General features: G+C 45.8%; 1 protein-coding gene across 1 annotated transcript in view; it reads left to right on the forward strand.

The window, feature by feature from the left end:
- LOC144494781 (lysine-specific demethylase 4C-like) overlaps positions 1–24,855 on the forward strand; it is a 386,490-nt gene that overhangs the window by 269,652 nt on the left and 91,983 nt on the right. Inside the window, exons 16-17 of the mRNA XM_078214103.1 lie at positions 4,128–4,183; positions 6,760–6,868. Coding sequence (XP_078070229.1) covers positions 4,128–4,183; positions 6,760–6,868 — 165 coding nt within the window. The remainder of the gene's footprint in view (positions 1–4,127; positions 4,184–6,759; positions 6,869–24,855) is intronic.

Below are 24,855 nucleotides of genomic sequence, written 5' to 3' on the forward strand. Positions count from 1 at the left end.
AGAGAAAAATCAACTTAATGCAAGGTAAGTCCATTCAAAAGTCTGACAGCAGCAGGGAAGAAGCTGTTCTTGAGTCAGTTGGTACGTGACCTCGGACTTTTGTATCTTTTTCCCAAAGGAAGAAGGTGGAAGAGAGAATGTCCGGGGTGCGTGGGGTCCTATATTATGCTGACTGCTTTGCAGAGGCAGCGGGAAGTGTAGACCGAGTCAGTGGATGGCGTGATGGATTGGGCTACATTCATGACCTTTTGTAGTTCTTTGCGGTCTTAGGCAGAGCAGGAGCCATGCCAAACTGGGATACAACCAGAAATGCTTTCTATGGTGCATCTGTAAATGTTGGTGAGAGTTGTAGCTGACATGCCAAATCTCCATAGTCTTCTGAGAAAGTAGAGGCATTGGTAACAATGTTAACAAGCTGAGAGTGAGCTAAGTTGATGTTTTTTTTATAATGGTTGCATTTATAAATTAATGAATACAACTTGAGCACCTGTCTTCAGACACATTTAAGGGCGGGGCATAATTATTTTGGCCAAGGAATCAATCCAGTTTCCAGCATTTGGGAATCACAGGACTTTGAGATGCCTGCATGTTTTTTTTCATGGGATCTGAGCATCGTTTGAAAGGCCATCATTTGTTACCCATCCCTGATTACCCTTGAGAACGTGATGATGAGTTATCTTCTTGAACTGCTTCAACCCAAGTGAGGTGCACCCACTGTGCTGTTAGAAAGGGAGTTTCAAGTTTTTGATCCAGCTGAGGTGAAGGAGTGGTGATGTAGTTCCAAGTCAGGATGGTGTGTGGCTTGGAGGGGAACTTGCAGGTGTTGCTGTTCCCATGTGTCTGCTGTCCTTGTTCTTTTAAGTGATAGAGTTTAAAGATTACTAATGTCACAAGTAGGCTTACATTAACATTGCAATGAAGTTACTGTGAAAATCCCCTAGTCACCACACTCCAGCACCTGTTTGGATACACTGAGGGAGAATTTAGCATGGCCAATGCACAAAACCAGCACGTTCTTTGGACTGTGGGAGGAAACTGGAGCACCTGGAGGAAACCCGTGTAGACTCCGCACATCTAGAAGTCATCAGTTTAGAAGATGCTGTTGAAGGAGGTTCAGCAAGTTGCTACATGCAAGAATTTTAAATGAGTGAGAAAACTTATTGGCTTGTTCAGGGAGTTGGAACATTGATGCTGTGGTGTGTTGAGTAGTTATCTGCTTTGCACACCTGACGTTTTAGTGGCTCAGTAACCCAGGACTTTACCCGACCCAGAAGAGTTTGGGGAGTTGCCACATCAGAGCATCTTCATGCACCTGTCATTTCCTGCACTCTGAGTGGTGAGTGATGTAGCGGAGTTGATTAAACTCATCCTGGAAAATCAAAAGATTCTTGCAGAGTTGAATATTTTAGGTATGTATTGTACATGGGACCAGGATGTATGCCGATTTTTGCTTCAGTAGTGAATTGTGATACCATTAAGGCTACCTAGAGAGTTATTAAAGAGTTATTATAATCCTTCCTGAATAAAAGAAAAAATAGTTTCCAGTTACAGTTTTACCATAATTTTGATTGTTAAAACTGAAAAGACTATTTCTCAATTTAAACTTTGCGCACTGATCTAGGTAAATGGAAGAGTCATGAAGGTTATTAAATCCAATGCATGAAAAGCAAATTAATATCAGCAGGGAAATGGCCATTAACCTAAAGTGCTTTGCAATCCTATCATTTGGTTTTCATGTGACCCCTATTCACTGAATTAAAGGGTTCCGATTTTTTTCCCCCAAAAAAATCAGCAAGTCCCAAAATCCAGCACGGACAAGGTCTGGATGTCAGTTCTAAGACACTCTAACTGTATTAAGGAAGTCTCAACAATGCACTTAGAAAACCATAGTATGATCAGACAAATTCACCGTGGTTTTATGAAACGGAAATTGTGTTCCACACATTTATTAGAGGTTTTTGAGGATGTAACTGGTAGGGTAGACAAAGGGTAACCAGTAGATGCAATATACATTAACTTTCAAAAGGCATTTGAAAAATTGGTACACCAACGGTTAATATACAAGATATGGGGTCATGTATTATCATGGATAGAGGGCTGGTTTTACTCTCATCCTATGCTTCTAAAACTTCATTCTAACTCTTGTAAACTCTCTAATAATGCTTACTCATCTTGCATTAAGTTGATCTTTCTCTATACCCTAGCTATGACTGTGATATTACATTCTGAACTCTCGTTTCCTTCTCTATGAACGGTATGCTTTGTATAGCATGCAAGAAACAGTACTTTTCACTATGTTAATACATGTGACAATAATAACTCAAATCAAATTAACAGACATGAATCAAAGAGTATGGATAAATGCGGCATTTTGAGGTTAGCAGGCTGTAGCTAGTGGAGTAACATTCACTAGTTATAATACATTCCTCACTTCCTGTCTGAGTCCTCTCCCTTTTGGTTACTTATTCCTCAGCCACAAACTGTTTGGCTGTTTACTGCATTTGTTGTGTGTCGTTGTAGGAGGTCTGCTAAGACATGCTATGAATCAATGTTGTTTTCAAAGTTACCTTAGGAAAAGTTGTACTTCATGATGTCTTTGCTTTATTGAAGTTTTGTACAAATAAACAAAATGTGGTTACTTCCACAATTGTGAGGAGTGTTTTCCCCAGAAGTTTTTGTCACACAGTAATTGTCATTGATACACAGAGTTGGACAAGAAGAGTTGACTTATGCCAGGCCATGAAATGCTTGATTAATAGCCAGCTTTACAGTAAATTATAAATGTTTTAAGCATCGATGCGGGTTTGGGAATTGTAGCCTGCCAGTTCGTTGAATCTCTTCAGCTGCCAGTGAAGATTCTAGAGAGCCACGGCAAACATTTCTAACATTGCCACAGGTTCTGCTGGAAGATATTACAGGCATGTCTAATACAATAAATGCTACTATACGGATAAGTTTAAATATTTTCTTTCAAGTTTGTCACTGTTACAGACCACATTAATCCAATTTTCTGCCTCACTGAAATGCATGATGACTCAAATCACTTTCCAAAATGTATTTTGTTACAGTTTCATTTTTTTTCTTGGTGGTGTCTGCTATTTGCTCATTTTTTGTTATTTTCAGGTATCATTAGCAACGCAGTTCCTCCTTAGTGTAGTGGTTAGTATCCCCGCCTATCACGCAGGAGATCGGGGTTCAATTTCTCAATGAGGGGCTACGAAGTTGCCTGATGACGCGATGGCAGAGTGTATTTTATGGATGGCACAGTGGTTAGCACTGCTGCCTCACAGCACCAGGGACCCGGGTTCGATTCCCGGCTTGGGTCACTGTCTGTGTGGACTCTGCATGTTCTCCCCGTGTCTGAGTGAGTTTCCTCCAGGTGCTCTGGTTTCCTCCCACAGTGCGAAAGACTCACTAGTTAGGTGCATTGGCCATGCTAAATTCTCCCTCAGTGTACCCGACCAGGTGCTGGAGTGAGGCAACTAGGGGATTTTCACAGTAACTGCATTGCAGTGTTAATGTATTTGTGACAGTAATAAATAAACTTTAAACGGTGTCTCATTGAAGGTTTATATACTCGCTTTTGCCTGTTTCCAATTGGTACCAACTCGACGCATTCAATTTCTTGCTGTTTGCTTTAACGTGAAAGTTGAACTAATTGATGGCAAATTTCATGCAAAACTTTACCAGTTAGGCAAAATCTGTTTGATTTTTCTCAACTCATTGGAGGCTATTCCAGAAATCTCTTTCAGATTCTGAAAATTACTTTTCCATCTCCATCTGAGAATTGCAGAACTTGCTTTGTGGTGTTGTAGTATTCTGACTTCCTGCTGGTTAATTTTAGAGTGATCTTCAACGGAATATGATATCTACATTGCATAACTGAGGAATATTTTGATTGCACAGACTTGATGTTTGCTAGCTGGAGGGTTTTGTATCAAGTTGAAGTTGTAGCTGTAATAACACCACATTAAGTATTGTTACAACCTCAATTTGTGACATTAAAGTTATTTCGTTAAGATTTGTAGAAGTGAAACAACAGCCACCATCAGTTTTGTAATTGGTATTTATTTGTGTGGGAAAGGATTGACAGAATGAAGTACTTATGTTTTTCCCATTTTCTGCAGGATTGTTGCCTGTGCAATTTGAGAGGGGGTGCACTTAAGCAGACTACAGATAAAAGGTAAGCTATTCCTACACAGTTGTAAGGGTGCTCTTCCTTATTGATTGAACTACATTGCAACATTTATTCTAGATTAGTTTCTTAAAAAGACTTGAAGAGACTAGTTTTCAAATGTAATCAAATTTTGGAGAGGAATCTTTTCATGGCATCACACTCATTGTGTCCTCTGGGCCATTTTGGGGCAGTTACGGCATTGTTCAAAATGATTAACTATCATTTCAATTGCAATAGCCTGCTGTTGACAAAACCTGCATGCTTGGCTGGTGAGGATGCAAGGTCGATCAAGTCTTATTGCCTTTTAATGTTTTCTTGCTTGGAAGGATGGAAACAGCAACGTGTGCTTTACGATGAGTTTTGAAATTGCAACTTAATCTTTTAAAAACTAACTTGCACCATTTACTGTGTTGCATGCAATATAATGAAAAGCAAGAATTGAAAGTTAAAAAGTAACTAAGCACTGCAACCGATATCATCGTACAAAATGGTAGAAGGCTGATCGGCCCATCGGCTCTGCATGGCCATCCAATAAAATCATGGCTGCTCTGATTGTGGCCTTAACTCCACTATCCTGCCAGCCCTCGCAACCCTTGACTCCCTTGTCGATCAGAAATCTGTCCATGCATGCATACAATCCCTACAGTGTAGAAGGAGGCCATCCAGCCCATTGAGTCTGCACCGACTCTCCGAAAGAGCATGTTTTCCAGGTCCATCCCTATCATCCTATCCCTGCAACCCTGCTCATTTACCATGACTAATCCACCTAACCTACACATCTTGGGACACTAAGGGGCAATAAAGCATGGCCAATCCACCTAACTTGCACATCTTTAGACTGTGGGAGGAAACCGGAGCACCCGGAGGTAACCCACACAGACATGGGGAGAACATGCAAACTCTGCTCAGCCAGTCACCCCATGCTGAAATTGAGCCCAGGTTGCTGGTGCTTTGAGGCAGCAGTGCTAACCACTGCGCCACCTTGCTGCCCAACTTTGCTGTGTAACCCAACCTTTAATATATTCAATGATCCAACCACCACTCTTCTCTGTGGAAGAGAATTCTAAACACTCGCAGTCCTCTAAGAGAAGGAATTTGTCTTAATCTGTCTTAAATGCAAGACCCCTGATTTTTAAACCATGCCCCCTAGTTCTGTACTCTTTCCCCCCCCTCCCTCCCCACACACAAGAGGAAACGTCCTCAGCATCCACCTTTGTCAAACCCCCTCATAATCCAAATGGTTCAGTACAATCACTCTCATTCTTCTAAACTCCGATGGTTTCTTCATAAGACAAAATAGGAGATACTTGCTACAACTGTACAGGGCATTGGTGAGACCACAGCAAGAGCACTGTGTGCAGGTTCAGTTTCTTTACAGAGAAGGCTCAATGGGCTGATTCACCCCAGGAATCCACATGCAAACTCCACGCAGACAATGACCCAAACTGGGAATTGAACCCGGGTCTCTGGCGCCGTGAGGCAGCAGTGCGAGCCACTGTGCCGACCCTACTACTGTGCCATTATGCCACCCCTAAATTGGCCAGCTTTAACTAGATTGGCATGTGCGCACACCCTGTTATTGATATTCAACTCTGTTAATGTTTTATCATCTGGGAGATGGGAAATGAACTTAAGCCAGCATATCTACATGAGAGGACATTGGGGTCCAGGTATCCAAGAACGAGAGCAAACCATACAGATGCCCAATTTGCTCATGCCTCGGGGGAGTAGAAAAGGAGAAGGATAATGCAGGGTGGTGATTCTTTCGACAAGGAACCAATCTCAAAATTGTATGAAATGAATGTTAAAGTCCTGATCGCCTTCAATCTAATGATGATTCAGCAAAACTATTTATTTGCATGGTGAAAACGAGTTCTCTTCAGTGAGTCCAGCCTGTGTATTCTCATTCCTCGTAAATCTGTTTCTCTCACTTTGTCCCTCACAATATGATAACAGTTATCAGTTGATTAAGGGAAGCAAGTGCTGCCAGTTAGCGTAGAAAGCTGGAGAGGGTAGTGGGCGTGGTTGGTGTTGGGCGGTAGTGGGAAATATTGATTGGCATCAATCCCCAGAATTGGTGTTCTCGAACTTTTTTAAAGCGCGATTTAACTAGTCGCACTGTCTCCACAGAATCAACAGGTGAACTCGCTGGTAATGATGAGTTGTGAAAAGCCCATCATAAATCTCTGTAACCTGTGGCACTTATGAATTATGAGTCTTGCTATCATAAATGATAGAACTGCCGTAATTCACCTTCAACGATGAAATATCCTCAAAATAACAAAGCCAATAATTTGTTGCTGACCTTCAGCCTTTTCTGTACATGGATAGACTTGGAAATTAGCCATAACTGGAAAAAAATGAGGGGGAAAAGGACTTCACTCTATCCTGCAAAAAATTTGTGTAAGAAATCAAAATAGATTCAGTGCCATGTACGTTTACCAGGCCAGCATGCTTAAAAGTGACTTTGAAAAGCATATTCGGAAAATTGAGACTGGCAGACCCGAAGAAAAGCTGGATGTTGTCATCGGTATTCCTTTGTGGTTCATCACATTATTCAGATTGTCGCTTGTGTTGTTCAGGTGGGCTCATGTGATGTGTGCTGTAGCAGTTCCAGAAGTGAGATTTGTCAATGTGGTAGACCGCAGTCCAGTGGACATCACCCGGATACCTTTGCAAAGATTGAAGCTCGTAAGTACACAGAGTTGCTTTTCTTTTCTCGATCGTCCTATCTTCAAATTGGACTTGGATGTTTATGTATAATCCTGACAAGACTGTTTCCAGGGATGTTCTTACCTGAGGCTTATTGCTCTCTTGTGCCTGAAAGTGAATTTTTTTTCTTTTGTAGTTTATTTTTCCAGTTTCTAAAAATACTTTCAGGATCACCCATGCTGCCTTGTGTATGCACAGATTTGAACTTGTTTTCTTTTTGAAAGATAGAAAAAGTGCACTTCAAACAACAAAATGCTGTTTTGCAGGCTGAAGCTTTCCTCTTAAATCTTTCAGCAGAGTCGTGTAGTTATGCATCAGTTCTCAAAATTAATGTGTAGTATAGAATACAAGTATAGTACCTGCTTACAATTTTGGTGTATGTAACTACAGAGTACCTGGGGATTATTGTACTTTTAACCTCCCCTGTGAGGTACATTCAAACGTATTCATATTATTAAGCATAAACGGCACGGTGGTTAGCACTGCTGCCTCACAGCACCAGGGTCCTGGTTTCAGTTCCTCGTTTGGGTCTCTGTCTGTGTGTAGTCTGTACATTCTCCCCATGTCTGCGTGGGTTTCCCCCAGGTGCTCCAGTTTACTCCCATAGTCCAAAAGATGTGCTGGTTAGGTGGATTGGCCGTGCTAAATTCTCCCTCAGTGTACCCGAAAGGTGCCAGAGTGTGGCTAGGGGATTAATAACTTCATGGTACTGTTAATGTAAGCCTGCTTGTGACACTAATAAATAAACTTTAAACTGGTGTGAACCACCTTCCCCTAATACTTAGCCTCAGTAAACTGAAAGTTTAGCATTTATTTAAATAATCCCCAAAAAGGTTCAATTCTGTCCTACAGAGCAGACGATTGGTTGATCTAGGCTGAATGAATAATCACTTCTTAAATTTGTTATTCGCTTGATGTGGGAAGTGCATAAATGAGGCAACAGTTGAAGGCCAAGAGGCAAAGGGTTCATGTTAAATTCCTGCAACAGATTGTAAATACAGCCATTCAGTCCTTCTCGGAGAGGAAACGTGACCGAAACTCTTGGCAAACAGCAACAATTGTTCACATCAAATGTATTTTATTTTAAAAAATATACGGATTGTCCCGTGATTATCGAATTTTTGGTCTAAATGTTATGTTGGGCCAGCCATTGTGAATGCAGCGGTGTATTAGATATTTAATTCACCCCTGTTGTGTATCATTAATACTAAATTAAATTAAGAAATAAATCCGTTTAATATGTTTCAAGAAAAAATGATGCCCACCCATATTTTGCGAAAACTTCTGCTGTTCAATATGAAGTTTTTTTTAAGTTGTTGGATTCATCATATGTTTAAATCAAAGTTCTTGTGGATTTTGATAAGATCGGTACTCTGGTCCTTCCTCCATATTCACACTCATTTCCCCTATTTCTCAACACAAGCCCCCCCCCCGCACCCCCACAATTCTCTGCCCCTCTTCTCTCTCCCCTGCCCCCCTCTGCTCCCTCCCCCCGCCTCCCCTGCTCCCTCCCCCACGCCCCTCTACTCCCTCCCCCCGCTCCCTCCCACCGCCCCCCCTGCTCCCGCCCCCCGCCCCCCTGCTCCCTCCCCCCGCCCCCCTGCTCCCTCCCCCCGCCCCCCTGCTCCCTCCCCCCGCCCCCCTGCTCCCTCCCCCCGCCCACCCCTCTGCTCCCTCCCCCACGCCCCTCTGCTCCCTCCCCCACGCCCCCCTGCTCCCTCCCCCCGCCCCCCCCTGCTCCCTCCCCCCGGCTCCCGCCCCCCCCCGCTCCCTCCCCCCGCCCCCCTGCTCCCTCCCCCCGCCCCCCCTCTGCTCCCTCCCCCCGCCTCGCCCTCTGCCCCCTCCCCCGCCCCCCCGCTCCCTCCCCCCGCCCCCCCTCTGCTCCCTCCCCCCCGCCCCCCCCGCTCCCTCCCACCGCCCCCCCTCTTCTCCCGCCCCCCCCCTCCGCTCCCTCCCCCCACCCCCCCCTGCTCCCCCCGCCCCCCCCTGCTCCCTCCCCCCGCCCCCCCCCTCTGCTCCCTCCCCCCGCCCCCCTCTCTGCTCCCTCCCCCCGCCACCCCTGCTCCCTCCCCCCGCCCGCCCGCCCGCCCGCCCCTCTGCTCCTTCCCCCCGCCCCCCCCTCTGCTCACTCCCCCGCCCCCCCTCTGCTCACTCCCCCGCCCCCCCTCTGCTCACTCCCCCGCCCCCCCTCTGCTCACTCCCCCGCCCCCCTTCTGCTCACTCCCCCGCCCCCCCTCTGCTCACTCCCCCGCCCCCCCTCTGCTCACTCCCCCGCCCCCCCTCTGCTCACTCCCCCGCCCCCCCTCTGCTCACTCCCCCGCCCCCCCTCTGCTCACTCCCCCGCCCCCCCTCTGCTCACTCCCCCGCCCCCCCTCTGCTCACTCCCCCGCCCCCCCTCTGCTCACTCCCCCGCCCCCCCTCTGCTCACTCCCCCGCCCCCCCTCTGCTCACTCCCCCGCCCCCCCTCTGCTCACTCCCCCGCCCCCCCTCTGCTCACTCCCCCGCCCCCCCTCTGCTCACTCCCCCGCACCCCCCTCTGCTCACTCCCCCGCCCCCCCCTCTGCTCACTCCCCCGACCCCCCTCTGCTCACTCTCCCGACCCCCCTCTGCTCACTCCCCCGACCCCCCTCTGCTCACTCCCCCGACCCCCCTCTGCTCACTCCCCCGACCCCCCTCTGCTCACTCCCCCGACCCCCCTCTGCTCACTCCCCCGACCCCCCTCTGCTCACTCCCCCGACCCCCCTCTGCTCACTCCCCCGACCCCCCTCTGCTCACTCCCCCCCGGCCCCCCGCTCCCTCCGCCTGCCCCTCCCGCTCCCTCCCCCCGCCCCCCCCTCTGCTCCCTCCCCCCGCCCCCTTTGCTCCCTCCCCCGCCCCCCCTCTGCTCCCTCCCCCGCCCCCCCTCTGCTCCCTCCCCCGCCCCCCCCTCTGCTCCCTCCCCCTGCCCCCCCCTGCTCCCCCACCGCTCCCCCTCTGCTCCCTCCTCCCGCCCCCCTCTGCTCCCTCCCCCCGTCCCCCCCTCTGCTCACTCCCCCGCCCCCCCCTCTGCTCACTCCCCCGCACCCCCCTCTGCTCACTCCCCCGCCCCCCCCTCTGCTCACTCCCCCGCCCCCCCTCTGCTCACTCCCCCGACCCCCCTCTGCTCACTCCCCCGACCCCCCTCTGCTCACTCCCCCGACCCCCCTCTGCTCACTCCCCCGACCCCCCTCTGCTCACTCCCCCGACCCCCCTCTGCTCACTCCCCCGACCCCCCTCTGCTCACTCCCCCGACCCCCCTCTGCTCACTCCCCCGACCCCCCTCTGCTCACTCCCCCGACCCCCCTCTGCTCACTCCCCCGACCCCCCTCTGCTCACTCCCCCGACCCCCCTCTGCTCACTCCCCCGACCCCCCTCTGCTCACTCCCCCGACCCCCCTCTGCTCTCTCCCCCCCGGCCCCCCGCTCCCTCCGCCTGCCCCTCCCGCTCCCTCCCCCCGCACCCCCCTCTGCTCCCTCCCCCCGCCCCCCCCGCTCCCTTTGCTCCCTCCCCCCCCGCCCCCTTTGCTCCATCCCCCCGCCCCCCCCTCTGCTCCCTCCCCCGCCCCCCCCTCAGCTCCCTCCCCCTGCCCCCCCTGCTCCCCCACCGCTCCCCCTCTGCTCCCTCCTCCCGCCCCCCCTCTGCTCCCTCCCCCCGCCCCCCTCTGCTCCCTCCCCCCGCCCCCCCCTCTGCTCCCTCTCCCCGCCCCCCCCTCTGCTCCCTCCCCCCGCCCCCCCCCTGCTCCCTCCCCCCACTCCCCCCTCTGCTCCCTCCCCCCGCTCCCTCCTCTGCTCCCTCCCCCCGCTCCCCCTCTGCTCCCCCTCTGCTCCCTCTCCCCGCTCCCCCTCTGCTCCCTCCCCCCGCTCCCCCTCTGCTCCCTCCCCCTGCCCTCCCCCTCTGCTCCCTCCCCCCGCCACCCCCTCTGCTCCCTCCCCCCGCCCCCCCTCTGCTCCCTCCCCCGCCCCCCCTCTGCTCCCTCCCCCGCCCCCCCCTGCTCCCTCCCCCCGCCCCCCCTGCTCCCTCCCCCTCCCCCCTGCTCCCTCCCCCGGACCCCCCCCGCTCCCTCCCCCGACCCCCCCACCCCCTTGCTCCCTCCCCCGACCCCCCCACCCCCTTGCTCCCTCCCCCGACCCCCCCACCCCCTTGCTCCCTCCCCCCGACCCCCCCCCTCTGCTCCCTCCCCCCGCCCCCCCTTCGCCCCCCCCCCCCCCCCCCCCCCCCCCCCGACTCCCAGGGAGCTGCGGATATGGTTGCTCTGCCTTGATGTCTCAGGAATGCACCCCCATTGTAACTGATCCATTTAAACTTTAAAAGCGGCCCATTATTCCTTTATAGTTTTGTCTGAATCTTTGAATCAATTTTACTTGGGCCAGATCCATTCTCAGCTAACTGATGTTTGTCCTTCTCCTAGTAAATATTTTTACACTCAATTGCTTCTTGTCCTTTTCCAAAGCCAATCTAAACTTACGGTATCTGCTCACTGTTCCCTTGACCACCTCATTGCCAGAATCAGGTCCCGTTGAACCTTTTTCCTGGTTGGGCCAGACTGACAAGAAAATAAGCTGGAAGTTACCAACTTTGAGTTCCTAGCTCCCTAAAACCCACCTGCAGGACCTCATCCCTTGTTCTACCTATGTTATTGGCACTGATATGGACCACGGCTTCTGGTAGTTCACCCTCCCCCCTCCAAGTACCCTGCAGCAGCTCAATAATGTCCTTGACTCTGGCACCAGGGAAGTAACATTTCATCATGGAATAGGATCGGCAGCTGTAGAAATATCTGTCTTTTTCCCTAACTATAACATCTCCCCTCACTATTGCTTTTGCAGTCTTCTTCCTGCTCTTCTGTACAGCTAAGCCATCTGTGATGCCCTGGACTTGGCTCTGGCTGTCCTCCCCAGGTGAACCAATGTCCTCACCAGTTTTCAGAGCTGAATCCTGGTTGGCGAGTGAGACACATTTGGGAGACCACTCTGCTATCTGTATGGCCCTTCTTGACAATGTGGTGATCGCCAATTCCTTCTCTGCTTTCACCTCCTGAAGCTGTGAGGTGAACACCTCTGGAAATGGGCTATTGTCATGGTTTTCTCCTTCACGGATGCATCCTGCAGTGATGCCAGCTGTTTCTGAAGCTCCAGAACCTGACTGAGCAGGGAACTTTCTTCTCACAGCTGTTATGAATTTAATTTCTGCTGGCCGTAACTCCCAGTTCACCTTTTCCTCTACTGTTGCCATTTTCAATCAGGGAAGCATTAACCGCAAGAAAAACTTGTGAATTATGCTTTCAAAAGCCATTTATAGTTTGTTTCCATCATGTGCACATCTGAAATTATTGAAGTTTAAAGTTACACAAGGACCTGAGAAGTCCTATACAAGGTTCCTGGCAACGTATACTGCCTGTCTTTCTTTTAAATGGTATTATTTCTGAATGTAAATTTGCTGGAGTTGTAATAACAACTTCACCAATATCACTAAATCTCACATCTCTCTGCTTTTAAAATTTTTATTCCTCTACTGTGTGGATAGAGCTCGCAGTATAGAACTACATACTATATCATGCACTCCACTTCTGAAGAAGGCCTCCACAACTCACAAGTGGTTGCCATGTGAGTTTGAGCTTTTCCTGATTTGAAACAAACTAGAATAAAGTGTCCCACTCTTGGTTGCTTTTATTAACTGTGTTTCTAAATGCCAAATGAGAAATGTAGACAATACTGAAGATGCTCAGTCTGTGCTGAGTTAGCTAGTCCTCTAGGTTTGCAGCTAGGGTGATTTGTTTGGTTTGAACAATTGCTGTGGGGAAGAAAAAGTCAGCAATGTTCAAGCGAGCCCAGTTACAAAGTTTGCCTGTAGAGATGTAGCACTGCACATTTGAAACTGAGCTGGACCAGTCATATAAATATTATAGCTACAAGAGCAGGTCAGAGGCTGGGAATGCTACGCAAGTATCTCACTTCTTGACTCCCCAAAACCTGTCCATCATCTACAAGGCTCAAGTCAGGAGTGATGGAATACTCTCCATTTGCCTGGATGAGCACAGTTCCAACAAAACTCAAAACTTAGAACTATCCAGGACAAATCAACCCCCTTGACTGGCACCCCATCCACTGATTTTAAACATCCACTGCCTCCGCCTCTGACCCACAGTGGCAGCTGTGTGTACCATCTACAAGATGCACTGCGGCAGCTCGCCAAGACTCCTTCGACAGCACCTTCCAAACCCGTGACCTCTACCACCCAGGAGGACAAAGGCAGCACAGACATGAGAGGACCACCACTTGCAAGTTGCCTTTCAAGCTACGCAAAGTCCTGACTTGGAACTATTTTGCTGATCCTTCACTGTCGCTAGATCAAAATCCTGGAACTACTTTCCGAACAGCACTGTGGCTTTACTCCACCACATGGGCTACAGCTCACCACCAACCTCTGAGGGCAATTAGCGATGGGCAAAATATGCCAGCCTAGCCAGTGATGCACATATCCTGTGAGAGAATAAAAAAAATAATTGACTATTAACTGTCAACTTCAAGGTTTACACATAACGACGGATAACAAGAACATGGTGGTGCTTCCCAAATTATTTTCCAATGCAATCTCGGTTTAACAATTGAAAATTAACCCAATCGTGCACACCAACAAAACTAAATAGCAAAAAAAAAGCACAGTAAGAAAGGGGGAGGTGAACCAATGTTGGGGGAACAGGGCAGGGCAGGGAAAGCGCCACAGTAGAAAGTTCCAGAGAGACTGTGGTTCAGAACACAAGTTTAAAGTTCGCAGTTATGATCTCAAGAGGATTGACCTGTACTGTTTCCTGTCACTGTGGTGGACGAGTAATCCAATTCTCGGTAGCAATATTGAAAGCCCTGTATTGTGCTGCAGTGTATGAGGTTAATGTGCTTCTATTTGTCACGACCCCATTTGCTGTTTCTGCAATACCAAATACAATTTGGGAACCACTGTACTAATGACTTTCATGTTGATGGAATCATTCTCCAACAGGTTTCAGCATTTTATAGAATTAGTTCTTGATCATATCACATAATTTATGGTGGGCAGTCCCTTCATGGACTCTTCCCGCCCTGCCCCCAAACAGAACTTAGCCACCCGTTCTAATCCTTTTTATGATTGAAGAAAGTCACTCCAGAGGCTAAGGAATCTGGACTGAATTTATGACTTTTTTTTGTAGATAGCTTTGTTCTGTTTGACAAACTAATTGCAGGTGAATTGCCCCACCTACTCTCTCACTTCTGTGATAGCCAAAGCCTGTTTAGAAAACCAATCCCTGCTCTCTATTTATTTAAGTCTGTCATAAGACTGTGACATGTTCAGTGGCAGTATGTTTTCAACACATATTAGGAAACAAAAATTTAAACTACCTTTTACCTGCAGGAATTGACAAAGTCGATGTTAAGGGATATTTTGTACATATAGAGAGCAAATGCCAGCAGAGAACATTTTTCACCTTTTATTACCATTACTGATTTTGCTGACATTCTAAACATCAGCAATCTATGTTTTCTTTTTGCTTGTTGAAAGAAAAAGTGCTTGTTGGGACCCTTTTCAAGACTAGCCAGGAGAAATTAATTCCTAACTGTATTGCTGAGTTGGGGCGTCAGGATATACATGAAAAATGAACCCTAAATCCAAACTCATTTGTCAAATGAAAATTTCAAAGCATCGTTTCAGAGCTGACTAAGTGGCAAGCAAGGCATAGCGATAGATTTGCAAGTCAGGATGGTGTCTGGGGAACTTACAGGTAGTCCTGTTTCCATGTGCCAATTGTTCTTATCCTTTTAGGTGGTATAGCCATGGTGGAAGGGTGCTAATTAAGTGAGTTGCTTTGTCCTGGACAGTGTTGAGCCTCTTCAATGTTGTTGGAACAACATTGATCCTGAGAAGTGGAGAGAGTTCCATCACACTCTTGACTTGTGCATTTGTAAGTGGTGGAAGTTAGGGATTTAGGAGGGGAGCCCCTTACCACTCCAGTAATGTGCTTGGTCCTGTTAAGTTTCTGGCCAATGCGATTTTGAGTAGGGTCAGCAATGCTGTTACATTTAATGTCAAGGCGAGCTGGCTGGACTGCCTGTTGGAGGTGGTCATTGTGTGACGTGAATGTTACTCGTCTCTTACCCGTGGAATTCTGAATGTTGTCCAAGTCTTGCTACATACATGTGTGTATGAACTGCTTCATTATCTGAGGAGAGGTGAATGGAACTGAACAATGTGCAATCATCAGCCAACAGTCCTGCTTCTGATCTGAAAGGCAATTTGTGAAGCTGTTGAAGGTGGTTGGGCCAAAGGCAGTGAGCTGAGGAACGCCTGTCTTAGGCTGAGATGATTTGGTAAAAGCAGGATGAAAGAGGCAGTTCAATAATGTAAGCGATACAGAAGATGCATGATTTCATAAGTAGACTATTTCAGGAAGCATTTTTACCAAAAGAATCTGTGTCTTGACTGCTGGAAGTTTGTGCATACTTTTTAATCAGCTATTTGCTTTCTCTATGCAATACCTGAGCACAAAATAGCGAGTGTAATTTTGGGATGTGACACTGAGACACTTCATAATTTGGAATGGATACAATAATTTTCTATAGAAGCCTCCAGTGCTCCAAAAGGCAGTCTCGTGATCACTTTAGTGAGATAAGGCCAGATACAAATTGTGAAGCTGCTTTGTTTACAGTTGTAAGTGAAGATAAGAGTCACAGTTATAAACAACCATCACATTATTTCAAGTTATCCATCCATGTAGAAGTTTGCAGAATGCTGCAGATTCAAAGAGGTAACTGGAACCTTGTTTCACCCGTCCTGCGATTAAACTTCAACACATAACTGAAACAGCAGAAGCATTGCAACAGCTTTGCATTGATGGGCTCTGCAAGGCATACAGCTTCATTCACTGTACGTATGTAGCCATCCATGCACCTTCCAACATTCCTATAAATAGGAATGGTCAATATTCCATTAATATAGACATGACATTAATTTATTCATGAGTGCAGGGTGTTTTACAAGTGTTAATAAGCAACTAAAACAACCTTCTCTGTTTATCTATTTTCTTCACCCCCTTCCATCTTGTTATATCTACACCATATATACTTCGTTTCTGTTTGAAGAAGGGGAAATGTAGGAAAATATTACAAGCACGAATTCAGTAGAAGTGTTGAGAAGATAATTCTTTTAGCCTAGAGACCATTTTTTCAGTTTAGTTTTGTCTCTGTCCTCTACTCTGTGTGATAGGGAAATGTTTCAGTGTGTGCAAAGGGAGATAAGTCTGAGGTAGAAAGGTATGAGAAATTGATTTTTTGGATCCCAAAACAGAACTTGAGTGATGGAGCAAGCTGAATGGATTAATATTTTTTTCCCCTCTATTATATTCCTGTATTATCCATACTGGATAGTATGCTGAAGGGTAGAGTTTCTCATCTTTTGGGCATATCCAAAGATCTGCCCATTCCAAACAGGAATTAGAAATTTATTTAGCACCGCAATTCCTTCAGAGCCAACTACCCAGATAGATGATCCTCTAAGCTGTATACCGAGGAATCTCTTGGGCTTTGTGCTGTTTGAAGCCTGCAGCGCTGCCTCAATTTCTTGGAAACAGGTGTATGTGCTCACTTGAAATAACTGGCTTAAGAGCTTATTTCTTTTGTACCCAAGCCATTCTGTGGATTTGGTCTCTTTGTAGATCAATACCTTAATAACCATCTTAGTCACCCTTCAGAACATAGATGATTTGTATCCTGAGGAATAGTCTTGCCATTCGCCTAATTTTATATGCTTTCAGTAGCCTGCTTGAAATCTGTGACCTGCATTTTGATGAGTTCTGGTGTAATATCCCGGAGGGCATTTCGTTTTATATGTCTAGTGGCACTACATTGATTGTGGTATATCTTTTAAAAAAAAATAAAAACTGATGTAGACTTCAAACAATCAATAAGATATGCAGATGTTGACCAAATTTCTTGTTTTTTTACCCTCATCAGATAATGTAAATTAGCATGGTCAGCGTTGTTTGAACATCTTGAAGAAACAGGATGTCTTCCTACCTTAAGGTTTTATGACGTTCCAATATTGAATAAGTCATTTTCTCTTTTTATCTTCAGGATCCCTTTTCTAAACAGACATAAAATGATAAAAGCAAAATGCTGTGGATGCTGGAATCTGAAACAAAAACAGAAAATGCTGGAAAATCTCAGCAGGTCTGACAGCATCTGTGGCGAGAGAACAGAGCCAGGGTCATCCTGACTCAAAACATTGGCTCTATTCTCTCTCCACAGATGCTGTCAGACATTAACAACACCTGCATGTATTAAACTTCTGTGTTTGAATATAAGCATTTGCTATAATTTCAAACAGATTTAGCAACTGGGCATCCATGAGGCACTGTGTCTCATCAGCAGTAGCAGAATTTTCATAGAATCCCTATAGTGCAGAAGGAGGCCATTCGGCCCATCGAGTCTGCACCGACCACAAACCCACCCAGACCCTAGCCCCATAACCCTAGCTAACCCCCCTGATACTAAGGGGCAATTTAGCATCGCCAATCCACCTAACTTGCACGTCTTTGGAAACCGGAGCACCCGGAGGAAACCCACGTAGACACAGAGAATGTGCAAACTCAGCGCAGACAGTGACCCAAGCCGGGAATTGAACCTGGGTTCCTGGCGCTGTGAAGCAGCAGTGCTAACCACTGTGCCACCTTGCCACCCCCAAGAATTGCATACAACTACAACCTGTAACCTCATGGCCCAGCATATCCCTCACTTTACCATTGCCATCAAGCGTGGCAAGATCCTGGAATGCTGGAATGTTGTCAGGGCCCATAGTCTTTGCTGTATCCAGTGCCTTTAGCTGTTTCTTGACAACATCTGTGATGGTGGGACCCTCAGGATGAGGCTGAGATAGATCCTGCACTTGATACATCTGGCTGGACTGCAAATGCTTCAACCTTGTCTTTTGCACTGATGTGCTGGGCTCCCCCATCATTGAGGATCTCACCACCCTTGATGGTATAGGTAGAGTGAGGGATATGTCGGACCATGAGGTTACAGGTTGTGGTTGTATGGAATTCTGTTGCTGATGGCACACATTGTCTCATGGATGTCCAGTTGCTAAGTCTGTTTGAAATTTAGCACAGTGATAGTGCCATAAAACGTGATGGAGGGTATCCTCAATGTGACAACGGGATTTCATCTCCATTAGGACAGTGTGGTAGTTACTGCTACCATCGCCTGAGATGGTAGATTGGCACGGACAAAGTCAAGTAGGTTTTTTCCTCTTATTGGTTCCCTCACCACTTGGCAGAGACCTAGCCGAGTAGCTATGTGCTTTAATATTTGGCCAGCTCGATCACTGGTGGTGGTGCTACTGAGGCATTCTTGGTGATGGCCATTGAAGTCCTCCATCCAGAGTATATTCTGTGCCCCTGTGACCCTCTGTGCTTCCTCCACATGGTGCTCAACGTGGAGTACTAATTCCTCAGCTAAGGGGGAAGCGGCGGTAATCAGCAGGAGGGTTCCTTGGCCGTGTTTGATCAGATGCCATGAGACTTCATTGGGCCTGGAGTGGATGTTGAGAAATCCCAGGGCAGCTCCCTCCTGACTATGTACCCTGTGCCTGCCGCTTAGATGTGTCTGTCCTATCATACTCAGGGATGGTTGTGTCAGGGACATTGTCTGTAAGATATGATTCTGAGAGTATGAGTATGTCAGGTGGTTGCTTAACTAGCCTGTGGAACTGTTCTCCCAATTTTGGCATAAGCCCCCAGATGTTAGTTAGGAGGATTTTTACATGGTCAATAGGGCTTAGTTTGCCATTGTTGTTTCTGGTGCCTAGGTCGGTGCAGGTGATCTGATTGGTTTCATTCTTTTTTTGTTAGCTTTGAGACAACTGAATGATCTGCGCGGCCACTACAGAGCTTTCATGGTCACTATTACTGAGACTAACTTTTAAATTCCAGATTAGTTAATTGAATTTAAATTCCACCAGCTGCCATGGTCGAATTCAAATCCATGTCTCTCTGGATTACTAGTCTGCCGACATTACCACTACAATACTGCCTCCCTTTAAAATATCTATCAATGTCTAACTATGTGTATATATACCCCCTAAACACTGCAAAATCTCAGACCGTTACAAGAAAAATTTAATTACCATTATAAAATGGATTTTAAATAAATGTCAATGTGGGAAGAAAATCATGGTGTTACCCTGAACTACGTGTTCCTCGTTTTGCTGGCATTCCTATACAGATGGAATTCTTTTGAACGCAACAAAGAATACCTACAATAGTTAACTTAACATTAATTTGAATACCGTTAATTTTCAAAACAAAGTGAGCACTTCTGAATTAGGTAAGACATTGGCATGTCTGCTCATTCCTCTTTTGACATTTTAATCTCTTTTTAAATCAATTACCTCATTTTATCAAGATTTTACACTAGAAGACTTGGTGCAGTTCACATTTCCACCTAAATGTGTTGAAGTATAGTGCACATGAATAATTTCTATGTCTTTTTGCACTGTACTCAGCATCTTAATGTCATGCAAGGTCAAGTTCAGTATTCAAGTGACGAGCTGTCAAGTTTGCGGTGGTATCTACTCAATCGTCATATTTTGCTTCAAACCGAATCTAGAATAAGTTTTGGGGAGAAACCAAAAGATTGTATTTTATGTACAAGTAGTGGGAGTTATTGTCTGCCATCTGCTATCAATTAGAGCACCTCATAGCTGGCTAAAAGTGCAGAATACTAAATCCCTTCATTCTTTGAATATTGTGGTGCAATTTTATGCATTAAAATAAGGATGATCAGATTTTAGACAGAAGTAAATTCTCTTCAGTTATTTTCAGTATTAATTTACAGGACTCTGAGGACCTTCACCTATACTGAAATGTGAATACCATTTTCCTTGTAGCCAGGCCTCTGTAATGAATCCTGTATTATGCCCTCTAAGCTGAATTTGTGCTTTTAGCTCATTTGTTTTATTTTTTATACTTCATGGATTTGTGTCCACGACCCTTATTTTAATATATGTCCCCACCTTGCCAATACATTCCGATAGCATATTTCTCACACTTTTTGGCCTATCAGACTTTTGGTCACTGATGCATGTTGCTATGCAAACAAAATGTCATGTTATGTTTTACCATGCCTTATTTTAAAGGTTTTTCATTACTTTTGTTACTATTGCTATTCCTACTGAACTACTGACCAGTCAACTCCCTCCCTGGCTGCTATGTAGGCGACAATATTAACAGTTCCATCTCTTCATGCTTTGTCTCCTGCAGATCAGCCATTACCATCCCTCAAAAAAGTGAGCAAAAATTCTCGACCCATCCACCCTTTCCAACTACTGCGCCATCTTGAACATCCCTTTTCTCTCCAAAGTTGTCATCTCTCAAATCCATGCCCATTTATCTCCAAGCTCCTTGTTTGAATTCAGTGAAGCCCATGTCGGTATAGAAGCAGCTCTTTCCAAAATTGCAAATGGCATCCTAGTTGACTATGAGAAAGGTAAACGATCCTTCCTTTTCCTGTCTGGAGCCTTTGACATGGTTGACCTCAAAATTTTATTTCCAATGCCTCTCCCTCTGTGTCAAAGGATTAGCTGCAGTGTGCAATGGCTTTTCTTCTCACTTGTGCAGTATTATCCTCGACATTCTCCTCCTTCTTCTGATCTATATGTTGCCCTTTGGTGATATAATTCAAAATCTTGGTGTCAGTTACTCAGCTGCCTCTCTTGACTCTTCTTCTGTCTCTAATTCTCCAACCGCTTAACCAGTATTTAGTATTGGGTGAACCACAATTTCCTCCAGTGAAAAATTGGGAAGGAAGAGTTATTGGTTTGATCCCTGCCACAAATTCCATCCCTCTTTCGTCAATGGGTTCAGATGACAATTGTTTAAGGACTTTAGAGAGAAAAGGGATGTTCAAGATGGGGCAGTAGTTTTCAAGGATGGAGAGGGTTAAGATTTTTTGCAATATTTTAGAATCAGAATGTTCTTAACCTTGGTGATATGTTTCACTCTAAGATGAACTTCCCATCATCCATTAGCAGCATCACCAAGCTAGCCTATTTTTATGTCCACCTCTGCAACAGCATCTGAATTTTACTTTTGCCTCAGTATATCTGCTGCTGCAATCCTTATCCATGTCTTTGTTACTTCCACACTTGATTATTCCAATACTCACTTAGTTGGTCTCCCATGTTCTACCCTTCGCAAACTTAAGGTCATTTGAAACTTTACTATTGTGTCCTGACTTTCACTAAGTCTTGTTCCCCATCTTCTCATGAATCTGGTCAATTGGCACTTTGATTTTAAAGTTCTCACCCTTGTTTTCCAAATTGTTTCATGGTCTCACTCTTCCCTATCTCTGTAATCTCCTTCAATGCTCCAACCCGCTCTAAACTTCTGCGCTCTGTAAACTGTGGCATTTAAACTTGCCTGATTTTAATCACTCCTGATGTGGAGATGCCGGCGTTGGACTGGGGTAAACACAGTAAGAAGTCTCACAACATCAGGTTAAAGTCCAACAGGTTTATTTGGTAGCACAAGCCACCAGCTTTCGGAGCGCTGCCCCTTCATCAGGTGAGTGGGATTTCAGTTCACAAACAGGGCATATAAAGACACAAACTCAATTTACAAAATAGTGGTTGGAATGCGAGTCTTTACAGGTAATCAAGTCTTAAAGGTACAGACAATATGAGTGGAGAGAGGGTGAAGCACAGGGTTAAGCACATGACAATACACATCTCTTTAACCTGTGCTTAACCCTCTCTCCACTCACATTGTCTGTATCTTTAAGACTTGATTACCTGTAAAGACTCGCATTCCAACCATTATTTTGTAAATTGAGTTTGTGCCTTTATATACCCTGTTTGTGAACTGAAATCCAACTCACCTAATGAAGGAGCAGCGCTCCGAAAGCTAGTGGCTTTTGCTACCAAATAAACCTGTTGGACTTTAACCTGGTGTTGTGAGACTTCTTACTGTGTTTAATCACTTCACCATGGTTTCACTGCCTAGACCCTAAACTTGGGATTTCCCTCTAAAATTCTTCAACTCTCCACATACAATTACAACATTTAAAAGACATTTGGACAAGTAAAAGGATATGAGACAAACACAGGCAAATGGGACTAGTTCAGTTTAGGAAACCTGTTCAGCATAGACAAGTTGAGCTGAAGGGCCTGTTTCCGTGCTGTATCTCTCTATGATTCTATACCTCTCTTTTAATATGTTCCTTAAAACCAAGCTTTTGGACACCTGACCTAAAATCACTTGATACTTGATACTCAATGTAATTTATGCTCTTGTGAAATACCTCTGGACAGTTTATTAGGTTAAGTTGCTATATTGATACAAGTTCTTGCTGATAATTTTTCATGTTTCCACAACGTTTATATTGTCTTTATCAATTCTTGTACTCTGACGTTTTTCCTTACATGCTTTTTTTAAATCACTTTGTTGCTGTTACTCGCAATTGCACTCTCCTTGCCACTTGCTTAATTGATTTAAAGTCCTTTCTAGTCATATTGAGTGGGATTCTCTGGCCGCGTTCACTCCAAAACTGGAGAATCCCACCCAAGGTAAATGGACCTTTGCATGGTGCCCGCCCCCCCCACCCCCGCTATGATTCCCATGGTGGGTGGGAGGGGAGAATTCCCCCCCCCCCCCATTATTTCTGCAATGATTTTGGTTGCATTCCAATTTAGGTACAGCCTGTCCCAGCGAATTTCTCTTTTCCTGTCCCAGTACTGATATGGGTCCTATTAAATAGATTCCCAGCTTCTCGCACCATTATTTCTGCTACACATTTAATTTCCTAATCTGTTGATCCCTTATCCCAATTAGTGCACAGTTCATATCGTCATCAGCAAATGACCATCCTCTAATCCAGCTTCGTAATTTCGTGCCTCGGTACTGAAACCACTGATTCAGGATCTCCTCCCTGCGATTGTGATCCCCTTTCTAAAATGTTTTGATAGAGTGGGGGATATGCCGGGCCATGAGGTTACTGATTGTGTTTGAGTACAATTTGTTGCTGCTGATGATGGCCCACAGCACCTCATAGATGCCCAGTCTTGAGTTGCGATATCTGTTCGAAGTCTATCCCGTTTAGCATGGTGGTAATGCCACACAACACAACAGAGTATCCTGAATGTGAAGATGGAACTTTGTCTCCACATGAAGTCTGCGGTGGTCACTCCTAGCAATACTGCCATGGACAGATGCATCTGTGATAGACTTGTTGGTGAGGATGTTTTTTCCTTTTGTTGGTTCCCTCACTACCTGCCACAGATCCAGGCTAGCAGTATAGTCCTTTAGGACACAGCCAGCTCAGTCTATAGTATTGCTTCTAAGCCACTCTTGATATAGGACATTGAAGTCCCCCACCCAGAATACAATCTATGCCCTGCCATTCTCCGTACTTTCTCCAGATAGTCTTCAACATAGAGGAGTACTGATCCATCAGCTGAGAGCAGGCAGTAAGTGGTAATCAGCAACAGATTTCCTTGCTTATATTTGACTTGATGCTGTGAGACATAATGGATCTAGATTTGATGCTGCAGACTCCCAGGGCAACTCCCTCTTTGTATCTCATTGTGATGCCACCTCTGCAGGATCTGTCCCGCTGGCTGGACAGGACATACCCATGGATGATGATGGTGGAATCTGGGACAGTGTCTTCAAAGTATGATTCTGTGAATATGACTTTGTCAGGTTGTTGCTTGACTAGTCAGAGACCACTCTCCCAATTCTGGCATAAACCCCAAATGTTAGTAAGGAGGAACTTGCAAGGTTGACAGGGCTGAGTTTGCCATAATCAGTTGCGATGCCTAGGTCCGTTTGGTTTCATTCCATCTTAGCGGTTCCATAGAACTAAGCAATTTGCTCGGCCATTTCAGAGGGCAGTTAAGAGCCAATCACTTTGTTGTGGATCTTTTTTTTATTATTTCAAGGGCTGTGGGCATCACTGACTCAGCCAGCCTTTGTTACCCATTCCTACTTGCCCTTGAACTGTGTGGGTATTTAAGAGTCAACCACATTATTGTAGATCTGGATTCACATGTCGGCCAGACCAGGTATCGTTGGCAGTTTTCCTTCCCTAAAGGACATTAGTAAACTGGGTGGGTTTTTACGACAATGCTTTAATTCCAGATTTTTATTGAATTCTAACCTGTGGTGAGATCCAAATTCTGGTCTCCAGAGCATTACCCAGGGTCTCTGCATTACTAGTCCAGTGACAATACCACTGCATCACTGCGGTCTTAGTGCACGATGTTGGGACATCTGGGGAGTTCTCATGGGTCAGCTCTCCTCATCAGAGACAGCTGAAAGATTTGTAGTTGTGTATGCATTTACCAAGGAGCTTCTAAAACATAATGTAAACCTTCCCTCCAAAATCTGGCATATCTGATCAAATATAGGGTGTCCCCTAAGAGAAATAACCCCTTAATTTGCAGACAAACGATGATTATGTTCAAGGCTTTTAATGGCTTTCCTTGAAAAATCAGAAAATTTAGTATCTGGGGATCTGCAGTGAATATTATAACCCCCCCACTCCCCGCTTCTAAAAAATGTTGGGACTAATGTATTGAAAAATGAAAGTAGGAGACTGGTGCTGCTCAATGCCAAAAAAAAAATTCCATTCAGAGAAGCAAAGGATTTGTGCAAAAGTGTTGTTTCAAGTAGCTTTAAAATAGGCCGGAAGGAAGATTAGAAATTACTTGCCAAATGTACCTGGGCTTTTGTGAAACTTTGATTCCAACAACAACAACAACTTATATTTACATAGCATCTTTAACATAGAAAACTACATCAGGATGTTTCATAGTATTTCAAACAACATTTAACACTGAGCCACACGAGATGTTAGGGCAGGTAACCAAACCTTTGTCCAAAGAGGTAGGTTTTGTGGATCATCTGAAAGGAAGAGAGATGGAGA

This window comes from Mustelus asterias, chromosome 6 (genome assembly GCF_964213995.1).
Source record: "Mustelus asterias chromosome 6, sMusAst1.hap1.1, whole genome shotgun sequence".
Classification (NCBI taxonomy): Eukaryota; Metazoa; Chordata; class Chondrichthyes; order Carcharhiniformes; family Triakidae; genus Mustelus; species Mustelus asterias.